A 14,552-nucleotide genomic window follows, 5' to 3' on the forward strand; every position below is an offset into this window, starting at 1 on the left:
AGGCCTCTGCAGAGGGACAGGGATGTGGGGACATCTGAGTCCCCTCAGGGCTTCCCGTGGGCTGGGGCTCAGCTCTGGGTCACCCCAGGTGGGCACCCTGGGCCCTTTGCTCTGCAGCACCCACAGTGAGGAGCCCTTATGGGATGGAGAAGGGCGTGAGGAGAAGTGGGACACGTCCTGCAGTGTGTCCCAGCCCATCCCTGCTGACCCAGGGGTGCAGAGAGTGCGCTGGGTCTCAGCCACAGCCTCGGGTGCTGGGGACGGAGGCTGCACCAACCGGTGACACCCAGGAGCACCCAGGAGCACCCTGGCACCTGAGCCAGGTGCTGGGCCAGCCCTCGGGGATGGTTTTCCTTGCAGGCAGCTTGCGGGGCACAGGGGCAGGGGCAGGTTCTGTCTCACCCGGGTGCAGCCCCGAGCCAGCGCTGCCAGGAGCAAGTCCCAGCCTGCTCCCAGCCCTCCTCCCCCTCCAGGACCTGCTCCTCAGGTCTGGGAGGTTCAGGCAAGTCTGGTGCTCCTGGGGGGAAACTGAGGCAGGAGCAGACGCTGGAGCATGGACAGGGACCCAGCAGTGGATTTTTGGGTGGTGGGGAAGCCCTTGCAGCACAGAATCCTGGCTTTGGCACGGCCACGTGTCCCCCCAAGGCATGGGGACACCTGGCCCCTTCCTCTGCTGGGGTCCCAGCCTCCCGTGCCCTCTGCCCTCCCCAGCCCGGTGATGTGGCACTCAGAGAAACGGTGCCACACATGGGAATGGTGCCACCCACGGGAATGGTGCCACATCCCCCGGGACAGACCCCAGCTCCCACAGGGACAGACCCCGGCTCCCTGGGCTGGGGGCCCTTTGCTTGCTCCTCCTTTTCATTTTTTATTCCAAATCCCCACACCAGAGCAGGGAGCCCGAGGGGTTTCCAGCCGTGGCTCTGGCTGGGAATGGCACTCAAGGCCTGGCTGGGAGGCCGGCGCTGGCTCTGGCCCCCCTTCCCTTGGGAACAAGGAGGGATCCGCAGCCTGGGAGGCGCCGCAGCCCCCGCAGCGTCCAGAGCTCCCAGCGGCACGGGTATCGCTCCTGGGGGAGCCTTTGATGCACCGGCAAAGGGGGCGCCCCCTGGGACCCCTCCCCTCGGGCCAGCTGCCCAAAGGTGACCCCATTTCAAAGGCGGGGACGTTCCCGGCTGCCCGCGGGGAGGGAGGTCGGGACCCCAGCCCCGCTCCGGCCCCGCTGCCCGGCAGGGTCGGTCACACGCGGCCGCCCCAGGCGAGGAGGGCGCGGGGGAGCAGCGGGGTCGCTCCGGGATGGATGGATGGGGGATGGATGATGGATGGATGGGGGATGGATGGATGATGGATGGATTCCATCCATCCCGCAGCATTCCCAGGGCCACGCTGGGAGCAGAGGGGAGCAGGGCTGGCACAGCAGCCTCCTGCCCGAGGCACCTGAGTGGGGCACGCTTGGCCCAGCTGCTTCCCTCCTGTGACTGAACCCCACAGCTCGTCCCACAGAGCCCCTGAGCTCCCGGCAGCAGCCGGAGATTGTTTGGGAAGCCCTGCCAGGCTCGGGAGGCTCCCTGCAGTCCCAGGGGCTTTGCATCCTCACCTCACCTCCCAGCGACAGATGTGTGAGGATAAAGCCCTGAGAGCCGCCTGCCAGCCCGCAGGAGCTGGGCTTGCTGCCTGGAGGGGCTGAGCAGGAGGATCCAGGTGGTTTTCCATGAAATGGCTGCACCATGAAATCCCCTGGCCTCGGACACAGCCTAATTTTAAGGCTGATGTACTCCCTGCCCACAGCTCCAGCCTCTGGATGTCAGATGGAACAGAAAATCAGTGGCTGCATCTGCAGTCAGCAGGCACAGCTTCCCCTGCTCCCAGCTCAGGCAGCAGACCCTGCTGGGAGAAGGGAAAATGAGTCTGGCTCTTTGCTCCTGGCAGCCCCAGGGCCAGGCCAGGCCTCCCCTCCCCTGGGAACGATGGGGGCTCTGGGCTGGGAAGGGAAAGGAGCTGGGAAAGCAGCGCCTCCAGAAAAAAGGACACAGACAAAAGGGAAGCTGTTCACAGCTGAAGGGAATCAGCCTCGGAAAAAGGCATCTCCCACCCCAGAACACTTGGCTGCCCCTGCCCCGGCATTAAATCCCAGGAACTCTTCCTGCACTGCAGGGGTGGGGAATTCTCCTGCCTCCCCAAAGCTCCTTCCCAGCAGCAGGGTTGGGAGTTTTCCCTGGAGCAGGGAAAAGGGCGAGTTCACGAAGCCAAAGGTGTGGGAGCTTTGGGATCCTTTGAGCAGGAGAGGGGCCAGGGAGATCCTGATCCCAACCCTGCTCTCGCCTGAGGGCTGGGAGCAGAGACAGCACTGGGAGATATCCACAGAAATCAGTTTATTTCCCTGCCGTCGGGATTATGAAACCACAGAAGCAGAGTTTAAATATTTACAAAGAAATCCAGCGCCCCGCAGAGATGAAGGGAACAAAGGATGAGGGATGGGGGCTCGCCCTCGCCATTCCAAACTCCGCTCTGGTAAAAAGCATCAGGAGCAAACGAGAGGGAATTTCACAGTGGGGGTTTGGAAGTCCAGGGGCCCCCTGACACCCCCAAGTCTCAGCTTTGGCAATTCTTGCAGAGCTCGTGGATAAAACACGGACGGGAGGGGCTCGAGGTTATTGCTGCGGGTGGATCCAGCCCCGGGGCCCGCACTCCAAGGAATGGCCCTGAAATCAGCGCGAGGGGAAGCTCTCCCCTCTCCCAGCGCTGGGCAGCGCTCCCGGGCGGAGACCAGAGCTCAGAGCGCTCCGTGCTCTCCTCCCGGCTCTCTCCGACCAGGATTTGGGTGCCCCAGCAGCCTCCATCCATGCTCTGAGCACGGGAAGGGAAGGGAAGGGAGGGACTGCACAGAGCAGCCAGCGCTGCTCCAGCTCCGGGCTCAGGCCACGATGGGGTGACAGAGGGACAACAATGAGCAGGAGGTGTAAGGGCTGGTTTAAAAGTGACCGAGGAACAGGGGAAGCACAGAAACGAGCTCGAGGAGGGTCCAACCCTCCCACATGGCTGGAGGAGCGGGGAAGTGGCACATGGGGAGGGGTCTGAGAACCAGGGGGCTGACACCGAGTGGGCTCTGCAGTCAGAGGAAGCTGCAGGCATGGCAGGGACCCCAGGAAAGCTTTCCTGCTGGCCACAAGCACTCCTTGAAATGCATTCCCTGGAACCCATCAGGTACTGGGGCAAAGGTGTGAGTGGAAAAGCCCCTCTCCCCCTCTGCAGTCAGGGGGGACCCGCTCAGCTGCACATGGCCCTTCAGCCAGGCTGGGGTTAAACCCCCCCTGGCTCAGAGCCCTCCAAACCCAGCCCCTGCAGAGCAGACCCAGCGGCAGAAGGGGTTCCAGGTCACACCCAAACTCCCTCCCTGCCTGGCACTCAGGGACAACCCCCCCATGGCCCATCCTACCTGAGCTGTGCTCCCCACACCAATCCCTGCACAGCCCCAGGCCCAGGTGTGCTCCCCACACCAATCCCTGCACAGCAGCCCCTGTGCCCAGGTGTGCTCCCCACACCAATCCCTGCACAGCCCCCGTGCCCAGCTGTGCTCCCCACCCCAATCCCTGCACAGCCCCCGTGCCCAGCTGTGCTCCCCACACCAATCCCTGCACAGCCCCCGTGCCCAGCTGTGCTCCCCACACCAATCCCTGCACAGCCCCAGGCCCAGCTGTGCTCCCCACACCAATCCCTGCACAGCCCCAGGCCCAGCTGTGCTCCCCACACCAATCCCTGCACAGCAGCCCCCAGGCCCAGCTGTGCTCCCCAAAGCTCCCTAAGCCATTCCTCAGTCACCAGCCAGGAGAAGCCTCTGCCCCAGTTTCTGCTGCAAAGCCCAGCCAGACAGGCAGCTCCCAGTGCCTCCACCCCCTCTCCAGCCCCAGGCTCAGGGGCTGCTCCCACAGAGCTGCTCCAGCCCCAGGCTCAGCTCCCTGCCCCAGCTGCTGCCTGCCCTGCTGGGAGCTCGGGGATAAAAGGGAAACGAGTGGCTTGTGAGGACTGCAGCGCCAGATTTAGCAACAGAGAGCCCAAGGAGAAGCAGGGGAGTGGTATTTTCTCTGGCACAAGCTGAAAGGGACCAAGGGCTGCCTCCCCAAGCTGCAGCAGGCTCCTGAGGGGTGCACCCTGCCATGAGCTGTTCCCCAGCCAGCCCTTCAGCCTTCCTGCCCTTCCAGGCTCACCAGCAGGACCAGGGGAGCCAGCCCTGCCACGAGCAGTGTCCCACCTCACCTCCTGCCACAGCTGGGGCCATCCCTGAGTGCTGGGGCACCCCAGCCTGCCACAAGAACCCACACCTCCCCTCTGGAATGTGTGCTACTGGAGAGGCGTGCCACAGGGAGAACAGCAACTCCTAACTGCAGACCCAGGGAACCGAGGAAGCATCTGGTGAGGAGGAGGAAAGCAGGTGCTCAGAGAGACCCTCCCAAGGTGGATCTGCTCGTGCCACTGCAGGAGGCAGAGCTGCCTTGAGGCTTTTCTTGGCACTGAAAGCAAAGGTGCCCACCCCTCCCCTCCCCTGAGCCCATTCCCACCTCCCCAGCTGCAGAAAGGGAGAGGGCAGAAGCTTCCAGACCCCTGACACCGGGAGACACCATCGACAGAACAGAGACAGGAGGAAAAGAAGCCAGCTCCAGGAGAGGAAGATGAGCTGTCACGATGGAGTGGGGCCGCCACCTTCCCTGGAAAAGGCTCCCAGAGCCCCAGGCCTCCATCCTGCTGGATCAGTCACAGTTTCTTCCTTTGTGTGCTCAGGAATGGGGGGGCCAGGGCTGCCATCACCGCAGGTGCAGGGTGAGAACCACGGTCACAATCACCCCCAGGAACAGGACAAAGGGCAGCCAGGTCTTCACAAACCCCCCTATGCTGCAGGAGGAAAAGGGGACAAGGTTTCAATGTGAGAAACCAGCAGAGACAAAAGGATGGGAGAACAACTGGAGAAATCAGAGGGAGACAGATGCCTGACTGTTACCTGCTGCTGGCACTGCCACACACCCCATCCTGGAAATTTGGTGTTAAAAGCTGAGACTCAGTCAGGACCACAACCAACAGGGCTGGAGTCTCCTTCCAGCTTAAATTAAGTCAAAGACAAGCCCATTTCATCCCTGCACACACAGGAATGGTGACAGGAGGCCACAAAAAACGAAACCCCATTACCACAGGGCTTGTCATTCCGACTGCTGGTGGATTTAACCAAGACAGCTGGAGCTATCCTTGCCCAAAAGCAGGTGAAGCAGCTCCTCCAGGACAGGGAAGACTGCACAGAAGTGGAGCTTCAAGAGCCCTTCCTTTAGGAAAGCTCGGGGTTTCCCTCTGCAGTGCAGTGGGAAGCTCCACAGCAGCTGGAAATCAGACTGGTTTTTATGTAAACAAGACTCAAGAGAGGGGAGGGAAACCAGTAATCCTTGGAGAGAAGCCATCCTGTGACCTTATGTTCTGACCTACCCCAGCCAGAAGACAACACAGAGTGAGATTTGCTTTAGCCAGCATTTCCCAAATTCCAGGCACTCCAAACCAGCAGCCAGAAACAGGATTTTGGGAGCAGCACCTAGTGCAACCCAGCAAGCACTCCTGCTTCTCCTGCTGAGCACAGGCAGTGACAGCACCACCCACCAGCAACACACCCACGGCTTGGGGGCATGCTTCTCCCTTCTCCATGGGCCAGGTGATGCTTCAGAGGGCTCAGGAGAAGGAAAGGGCCCCTTCTGCTGCCGAATCCAGGCTGTCCCTCAGCTCACCTGACGTATTTCCCGTAGAGGAGTGTGAAGAAGCACAGTTTCACCATGTTCCAGGAGGTGCTGTTATCATATCTCATCAAGTTTAAGGCCAGAGCCACGTGGGAATGGCAGTTGTCACAGCAAAGGTTGTGCTGGAACACAAAAAGGGATTAGAAAAGGGACAGCCCTGAGGTTTGCCAGCCCTGGTGACAAGCCCCAGGTCTCACCCCCACAGTGGGGAGAGGAGGGATCCCTCCCAGCCCTGCAGAGATAGGGAATGGTTTGGGCTGGCTGGACTTGGAAGCTCCTTGCTCCAACCTGGCCTTGAACACTCCCAGGGTGTCCAGAGCGTCTCTGGGAATGCTGGAGCCCCTGGGGGACCCTCCCTGCCTCCCTCCCCCCAGGCAGGACAGGACAGGAGCTGTACCATGCGGTGCTTGTACTCCTCGGAGGCGTCGTGCACAGCCGTGTCCCAGGCGTTGGGACCAGTGGCATAAACCTTGCTGGGATCCAGCTTCCAGTACCTAGGAGGGTGAGAACAGCTTCCTTGGCATGGTTCCACTGCTGCACCTGCCCCAGTGCTGCTCCTTGGTGGAATCACAGCCTCCAAGGAGCCACGAGGCTCAGAGACCAACTCCTGGCCTGCACACCCAGTGCCTCTGAAATGCATGGAGCCCAGCTCTTGTTGCCATCTTATTGCAGGGGTTCCATGCTGTTGTCTCCTGGTTGCAAAGGTTTCACACCTCTTTGGTGTTTCTCCTGGGCAGCTCCTCAGAGCTCTGACTCTTTCTTCTTCACAAAGCAGCCACTGACCCCAGCTCCCTTCTCACCACCACCCCACTCTTTTACAGCATCTTCTTCTCATTGGGTACAGCTGTGGCCTGGTAAAGTCAGGCCTGCTCCTAATCTTCGATGATTGGCCCAGCTGCAACTCCTTAGGGGTAAGATTACTTTCTACACTATCTTTATTTTCTTATATTCTATCCCATACAAGCTCTGAGACAAGCAGAGGCAGCAGAAAGGCTGCTCAGCACCCCAGACAGAAATCACAGGGCTCAGGGGACAGCCCTGAGCTGCTCCCACGTCCCAAAGGAACCCCCCAGCCATTGTGAACACAAAGCTGACCTGGGAGACACAAAGCCAGCACTGACAGGATGGGAGAGACCTCAGCTCACCAGCACAGCCAGGCAGTGTTTACTCAGAGCACTGGTTAACATCATCCTAAAACGGTTTAGCCTTTTCTTTTCCTTTTCTCTAACAAAGGCTCCACACAGCTTTGGTTATTAACACCACCACGTTGCTGTCATGCTGCTAAAAAGATTTAATTTAATGTGGTTTCCTGAAAAGCAGAGACACAGCTGCCAGCAAGGTGAAGGAGGGCAGCTGAGCACCAGGAAAAGCAGTGTCACAGCTCGTCTGTCCCCAGGAGCTGCAGGGCAGCTGCTCAGTTTAATACACACACGCAGCACTTACTTCACAGGTTTCCCAAATGCCATGTTGTCTTCCTACAAAAACAAAAGGAGAGCTGTCTCAGGAGGCTGAAGGCAATGTTCAGGGCATGGCTGGTGCTGGAGGTCCCACAGGCTGAGTGATCCAACTGCCCCACACCAATCCTGGGGGTGCCTGGGTCAGGATTCCCCTTGTCCCCATACTCCTGCTCTGGGCACATTTACACTCCACACTCAGTGACACCACTTACCTACAAGTGCCTTGTTCCCCTCCCTTTTTCTCTTTAAGTGTTAATATTTTGTTAACCCTTGGTTGCAATTGTCTCAATCTATTGGGAGCATTAATTATCCCAAGTTAAAACCCTCTTTTCTTTCAGAATCCCCTGGACCCTCAGCAGCTCAAGAGGCCTGGCACACACCTGATGCTGAGCAGCACGACAGAAACAGCCACGCTGAGGCAGCTGAAGGCACTTCTGCTCCTCAGAATTAAGAGAATTTAACTCCTGAACATGAGATTTTTTTTCCCCTTCTCCTCACCAATTATTATCAGGCCCCCAGATGAGCTCCAGTGGAGCAGCAGGAAGGAGCCCAGACCCTGAGAGGGCCCTGGAGGTGTGATTTGAGCAGGGGAGGGCAGGGGTACTCACGGACACAAAGTAGGGCCCCGCGAAGTCGCGGATGACGCCGGCCGAGGTGCAGATGCCCATGTGGCCAATGATGGGGAACAGCCACCTGCGAGGGACAGGGACACGTCAGGGGACACCTGGCCCTGCTCCCGCCACGGCAGCGGGGCCAGGCAAGGGCTGGCAGGGACCCGAGCACAGGGAGAACACCAAGGGAGCAGCCCCAGCCCCGTGGCAGGAGGCTGGGAGGGAGCACCACACCCCAAAGCAGCACCCCACCCCAAAGCACCCCGTGCACACCAGGGCAGGGCAGGGCAAGGCACGCAGGGCAGGGCGAGCCCCAGAGCCACACAAACCCCTCTGTGCAGCCAAGCACAAAGATCAGATCCTGCAGGGACTGCCTGGGCACAAAACCGGACTTTCCACTCCAGCAACCAAAAACCAGGTCGCCCTGCCCACCTTGCCATCATCACGCTGCAGCTTTCCACAGCAACCCAGATCCAAGCTCTCCAGACAGAGAACAGAGTTCCTGGCTCTGGCAAGGGCGTTCCCTCCTCTAAAAGATCCCAGTGTTCCACTGACCTTCTCCCTGATGGGTGCTTACAGCCCCAGGGAGCAGCAGACCTTTATCCCAACCCCTTCCATCACCAAATCTGTATCCCAAACCCTTTCCCTCATCAGACCTTTATCCCAACCCCCTTCCACCACCAGATCTGTATCCCAAACCCTTTCCCTCAGACCTATATCCCAACCTCCACCACCAGATCTGTATCCCAAACCCTTTCCCTCATCACACCTACATGCCAGCCTCCTCCATCACTATCCCATAGGAGTGAATACTCCAGGTCCTGTTCCAGCCCTCTCCCACCTGCTCCAGCACCCTCAGATTTGCTGATCTCCCTGATTTCCCTCTCCTCTCTCCCTGAGGGCCCCGGTGGCTCTGGCAGCTCCCTTCAGCTGGGGTTAGGAATGTTAAAAAAGCTCTGGAAAATCCTCCAGGAAAAGGCCGAGGTGAAAGTTTTAAGCAATCAAAAAAGAAAAGATAAAAAGGATCAAAGAGACGACAGGAGGGGACGTGCAGCCTCTCCCCGGGCCGTTCCCGATCCCGGCACACCCCACCCCACATCTTGTACCCGACTGAGAGCCCGGCTCGGCAAACATCACCTGACGGGAACCCGGGGAAGAGCAGGTGGAAAAACAAGCCTCGCTGTGCCCAGACAACCCCCACAGCCACAGCTTTGCGCGTTCTCACGAGCGGAGCAGAGCTCCGAGCTCTCCCTGGAGCCTGCCCACGCTTGGCCGGGAAGGCACCGCGGGTCCCGGTGATGCAAAGGAACGCACCGAGACTCCCCGGGGGCACGGGCTGCTCCCAGATCCCTGCGCTCCAAAAGCGCTTCCCACGTTCCCGACTCGCTCCGCTCCCGCAGGGACAGGCCCGTTCCGCACCGGGCCTTCCCCCGCTCCCACGGCCGCGGAACGAGCCCGTCCCGGGCCGGGGCCCCGCGGCAGCCGAGCGCCCCGGGACGGCAGGCGGGAACCGGGAGCGGCAACGGGGACCGGGAGGGGCGAGGGGGAAACCCGGGAGAAGGGCTCGGGAGGGGCTCAAGGGCCCGGGGGAAGCGCGGGGCTCCCGGGACAGGCGAGGGGAGGCCCCGGGGGAGGCGCGGGGGTCCCGTCCGGGCCCGGCCCCCGCCGCGCCGCCCGCCCCGGTGCGGCCCCGGCGCCTCGCTCACGTCAGGACGGGGATCGGGGTCCACACCACGCAGTGCGGGAAGCGGCCGCGCTCCGCGTCCGGCGCGGCGCCGCCGCCGCCATTGAACTGCTTCATCCCGGGCTCCGCCGCCGCCATGCCCGGGGCGCGCCCGCAGCGCGTCACTTCCGGCGGGCCCGCGCGCTTCCGGGCACCGGGAAACCGGGAGCGGGCCCGGGCCGGGAATGGAACGGGAATGGGAACGGGACAGGGCCGGGAATGGGAATGGGAATGGGAACGGGACAGGATCGGGAACTGGAACAGGACCGGGAACGGCACAGGACAGGGAATGGGCCGGGGCCGCAGCCGCAGGATCAGAGCCCAGGTCCGGGCCTGGGCCCCCATCCCGGACCCGCCGGGCTGGCCCCAGGGCCGGGAGCTGGGGGAGCCCCCTAAAAGCCCCGAGGGGAGCTCAGGGGCAGAAATTATCCGAAATTATCCGAAGTAATCAGAAATTATCCGAAATAATCAGAAATCATCAGAAATAATCCGAAATCATCATCCCACGGAGCCTCCGGGACGGGGGAGGAACTGTCAGAGCAGCACCAGCAGAGGGAAAGCCCCGGGTTAGGAAAATAACAATCGCTTTATTAGAAAGTTAAACTCGAACTGCAGGAGGAAGATGGAGAAATGTGTTTATTCCAGATCCCCACCTACCCCAACCCTGGGAGCACAGTGAGACCCGCGGGGCTGGGGGAGCACAGCGGGGTCAGGGCTGCCCCAGCCCAGCCCAGTTTGGGGCTGTCCTGCCCCAGGCTCAGCAGAGCTGCCACTGGCCTGCCAGGGCTTGGCAATAAAAACAAACACTCCTTATAAATAAATAAATAAATAATAAATATAAATAAAACCGATAATCCCTTTCTGCATGTGGCACAGAGGCAGCGCAGAGCCGAGGGGGTTTGGGGACTGACAGACCCCGTTCCCCACACTCATGACAAACTTACAGCTCCCCCTTTTTACCAACATTCCTTCACCAAAGGCTTCTCCCTGCTTTGTGCCCTCCTCCCCTCCCTGCCTGGTCCCTCCTGTTGGGCTGGGCCTGGCCGTGGGTGTTCTGTGTTCCAGGGCAGAGCAGCAGTGGCACAAAGAGCTTTGGACCCCGAGGGCTCCAGGGGTGAGCTCTGCCCACCTGAGGGGCCACCCCGAGGGGTCCTCCCCTCTGGAGGGGCCACTGGGCAGCAGAAAACGTCACTCCAGTTCCCTCTCAGGGTGTCCTCCCCGCCCTCAGACCACAGCAGCTCCCCTTGAGCTGTCTGGTGGAAAGGAATCCACAAAACAGTCTGTCTCCAAAAAAAGAGAGAAAGCTGAGCAAATCAAACGCTGGAGAGCCAAGCCATGGCTGGCACTTTGGTTTCTGTTTTCCTCTTCCAGGACAAAGAGCAATGGGTACAAGCTGAAAGGGGGGAAATCAGCTTGGACAGGAGGAAGGAATCCTCCCTGTGAGGGCGGGCAGTGCCCAGGGCCAGGCTGGGAGCAGCCAAGGGAAGGTGTCCCTGCCTGGGCAGGGGTGCAGTGAGATGCCCTTTAAGGTCCCTTCCACCCCTGAACATTCTCTGATTCCATCTTGGCACTCGGGATGGCAGATGCACACAAAGGTTGTGTTTCACTGAACGCTTTTTGTTCGGCAAAGGAAAAAAGCCCTGGCATTGATTTGCTGCAGGCCAACATAAATATCAGAGATTGTGAAAAAGCCACAAACGAGGGCCAATGTTCACATCAGCTAATGTGGTCCTGCCACGTCGCTCGGATTAGGCAATGGATTTGCTCTTCCTGCTCATGGCTGGGAGGCTGCTAAGCAGGATATCACCAGGGAGCAGCTCCTTGGCAGAGCCACACGGCGGGGACAGCGCTGGCAGGAGTGTCCCTGCAGGGGCAGCTGTGACAGGAGCGCCACCGCAGTGCCACCTCTGACAGGAGCGTCCCTGCAGTGCCACCTCCCTCCTGGGGCAGCTGTGACTCCTCTCTCCCTCCCGAACCGAGTGCAGGAAGGCAAACCCCGCTGCTGGAGCTCGGGAAGAACACAGCTTTCCTCAGGCTGGATTAAAAAAAATAATAATTAAAGCCCGAATCAATAGAGCACGGGTTGGCTGCGCAGCTCTTTGTGTCTGTCAGGGAAGCACAAGGGCTCTCCAGCCCCGGCAGAGCTCGGCTGAGCTGGAGCTGACAGCAGGGTCTTCCTAGTGACAACTGCTGCTGCTGTTGTGCTGCTATTGATCTAAGCAGAATACAAAACACCTGAAGTCAGCAGGGAAAAATAGCTGCAGTTGGAAAAGGAGCTGTGGGGGGGAGCACAGGGAGGGGAGAGCAGGTAAGAAGTTCTCCATGCATAAAATTAAAGGCCAGGGTTTTATTGCAGCTCTCCTGCCTGACTACAGCCCTGGATCGATGTGCAGAGCAGGAATGGTGCCATCATTGTTTGTGCAAGCTCTCATTTGAGGAGGAACAAAAGGCTTTGCCAGGGGATGGCTCCTGTGCCTGCCCTCAGCCAGACACCCTCAGGATGGCGGGGCCAGCGGGTCCGGAGCCTTCCTGAGGGGAGCCATGGGGAGATGCACAAACTGTGGCTCTGTCCCAGTCCATTCTGGGGGCTCGGGGCACTCTGGGTTTGTCCCTGGTCTGTCCCAGCCCAGCCTGGAGCCCAGCCCAGCCGGGACCCGGGGCTGTCCTGTTCCAGGCCAGCTCGGGGCAGAGCCGGAGCAGCGGGCGCCCAGCCAGGCCCTGCCCTGGGCACCGTCCCTGCTGTGAGAGCCTCAGCGCTGGAGAGGCAGAGCCAGAGCCCTCAGGAGGGATCCCCTCCCCCGGCTGACACTGCAAATGTCACCGAGGCTGCCGATGACACCAGGCCTGGTCCTCCCCGGCCACAGGGAGCCTGCGCTGGGCTGCGATGGATGGATTGTTACTCTCTCTGGCTGTGCCATTCCCCTGCTCTGCTCATGCTGTTACCCTGCTCTGGCTGTGCCATTCCCTGCTCTGCTCATGCTGTTACCCTGCTCTGGCTGTGCCATTCCCTGCTCTGCTCATGCTGTTACCCTGCTCTGGCTGTGCCATTCCCCTGCTCTGCTCATGCTGTTACCCTGCTCTGGCTGTGCCATTCCCTGCTCTGGCTGTGCCATTCCCCTGCTCTGGCTGTGCCATTCCCTGCTCTGGCTGTGCCATTCCCTGCTCTGGCTGTGCCATTCCCCTGCTCTGGCTGTGCCATTCCCCTGCTCTGGCTGTGCCGTTCCCCTGCTCTGGCTGTGCCATTCCCCTGCTCTGGCTGTGCCATCCCCTGCTCTGGCTGTGCCATTCCCCTCTCTGCTTGTGCCATTCCCCTGCTCTGGCTGTGCCGTCCCCTGCTCTGGCTGTGCCGTTCCCCTCTCTGGTTTTGCTGTTCCCCTCTCTGGCTGTGCCATTCCCTGCTCTGGCTGTGCCATCCCCTGCTCTGCTCTGTGCAGCCCCAGAGCCTCTCCTGGCTCAGTGTGAGCCCAAAGGTCCCTCGGGCTCTGCTGGTGCCACTCACAGCCCCAGGGGACACGCCAGCCTCAGCCACCCTCCCCAAAGTGGCCCTGAGCCACCCCAGCCCTCAGCTCCAGCCTTCAAGGCTTTTCTCTCTCCCTGCCACTGGAAGCTGCATTTCCTCCTCCCTTTCTCTCCCTCTCCAATGCACAGGGCAGCTTCCCTGGCTCAAGGAACAGCCCCAGTTTCCCAGGAGCACACTGGAAGCACTCCCAGAGCCCAGAGCTGGTTGTGGCGACTGCTCGGCCATGAAATCCAGGACAAAACCCAGCTCCCCTCCAGGCAGCCCTAAACCCCATCAGTCTCCAGTCCTGCAAGGCAAGGCCTGGACAGCCAGGAGGGCTGAGCTCCTCCAGCACCCACAGCAGGCACATTCCCATCCCTGCTCCCATTTTGCTCACACACAGGACCCATCTTGAGCCCTCTGCAGTTTTGTCGCTGGCACTGCCAATGGTTCCATCACAGAAAAGTGAATTTGTCAGGCTGAAAATATGTTCCTCCCCCCACATCCAGAGCATATCCCTGCTCTGCCTCCTCAACCCAATCCTCTCATCCAAATGACAAATAAAACTAATTTTCTGGGTCCTTCTACCCATTTCCACCCACAATTCAAACACTGAGCTTCCAACCACTCACTCCAAGAGCTGACCCAATTAGCTGATTGCCAATTCCAGCTATGGATGCTCATTGCTTTGTTACAGCAGAGCTGCCTTTGGAAGCAATAATTTATATCAGACAGGATTTGAAATGAAGAGGCCTCAAAAGACCTTCGGCTGAAAGGTGTCCAACAGGAATTTTTAAGAGAAGAGTTCAAATGGATTCTGAGCATAACAGCCTGGTTTTCTAGCTCTCCCTTAAGGCCTGCAGATTGGAGAGCAAGGAAATACTTGGGAGGCTTTGCAGCAGGAATCCAGAGGAAGAAGTGAGTTTATGAAATCCTTTAGCAAAGGAACATCTCTGGGTGCAAAGGCTGGTGATGGGTGCACCATGTAAGGCAGGGAATGTCACAGAACACCTCGGGAAGGGTGACTTGGGCAGATACCTGGCTGTGCCCAGCCCTCTCAGAGCAGCTCCAGGGCAGGGTGGGCTCTGATGGATGCAGCTCTGAGCCTCCCGGGGGCAGCAGGGGCCTCCCCAGGATTTCAGAGCTCTGCTGTCTCTGGGAAGGCGCCCTCAGAGCAGGGATTGCTGCAGCAGCTCTGCAGGATGAGCTCCCTCCCTCCTCCAGGCAGCTGCTCCCGTCCCCACCCCGGTGCTGGCAGCCCCAAAGGCCCCAGCCCTGAGTTCCCAAACCTGGATGAATTAACTCAGCACTCACTCTGGGGCCAGCACAGCTTCAGGGCCACATTTTGGGCTCCCCTTCCCACGCACATTTTGGAGCCCCTGAGGAACTGAGAGCACCTGGCCCAACCAGGCCCCCCTCCACCCACCCTCGCAGAGCAGAAAGGTGCAACAAAACCACAAGGAGCCCCCGAACAAAACGACACCAAGAAAGAAC

The 14,552-nt window shown here is 59.9% G+C and overlaps 1 protein-coding gene across 1 annotated transcript; it reads right to left on the reverse strand.

Annotated features, from left to right (window-relative positions):
* Positions 1 to 2,357: 2,357 nt before the first annotated feature.
* Positions 2,358 to 9,685, reverse strand: TMEM222 (transmembrane protein 222). The gene is made up of 6 exons (XM_071453016.1): positions 9,543 to 9,685; positions 7,834 to 7,918; positions 7,212 to 7,243; positions 6,166 to 6,262; positions 5,760 to 5,890; positions 2,358 to 4,887 (listed from the first exon to the last, which is right to left on the reverse strand). The coding sequence occupies exons 1-6, from the start codon at positions 9,656 to 9,658 to the stop codon at positions 4,800 to 4,802; spliced, it is 549 nt and encodes a 182-aa protein (XP_071309117.1). The 5' UTR covers positions 9,659 to 9,685; the 3' UTR covers positions 2,358 to 4,799.
* Positions 9,686 to 14,552: the final 4,867 nt, after the last annotated feature.

This window comes from Agelaius tricolor, unplaced genomic scaffold (genome assembly GCF_023055355.1).
Source record: "Agelaius tricolor isolate 1412-34295 unplaced genomic scaffold, bAgeTri1.0.p SCAF_36, whole genome shotgun sequence".
Classification (NCBI taxonomy): Eukaryota; Metazoa; Chordata; class Aves; order Passeriformes; family Icteridae; genus Agelaius; species Agelaius tricolor.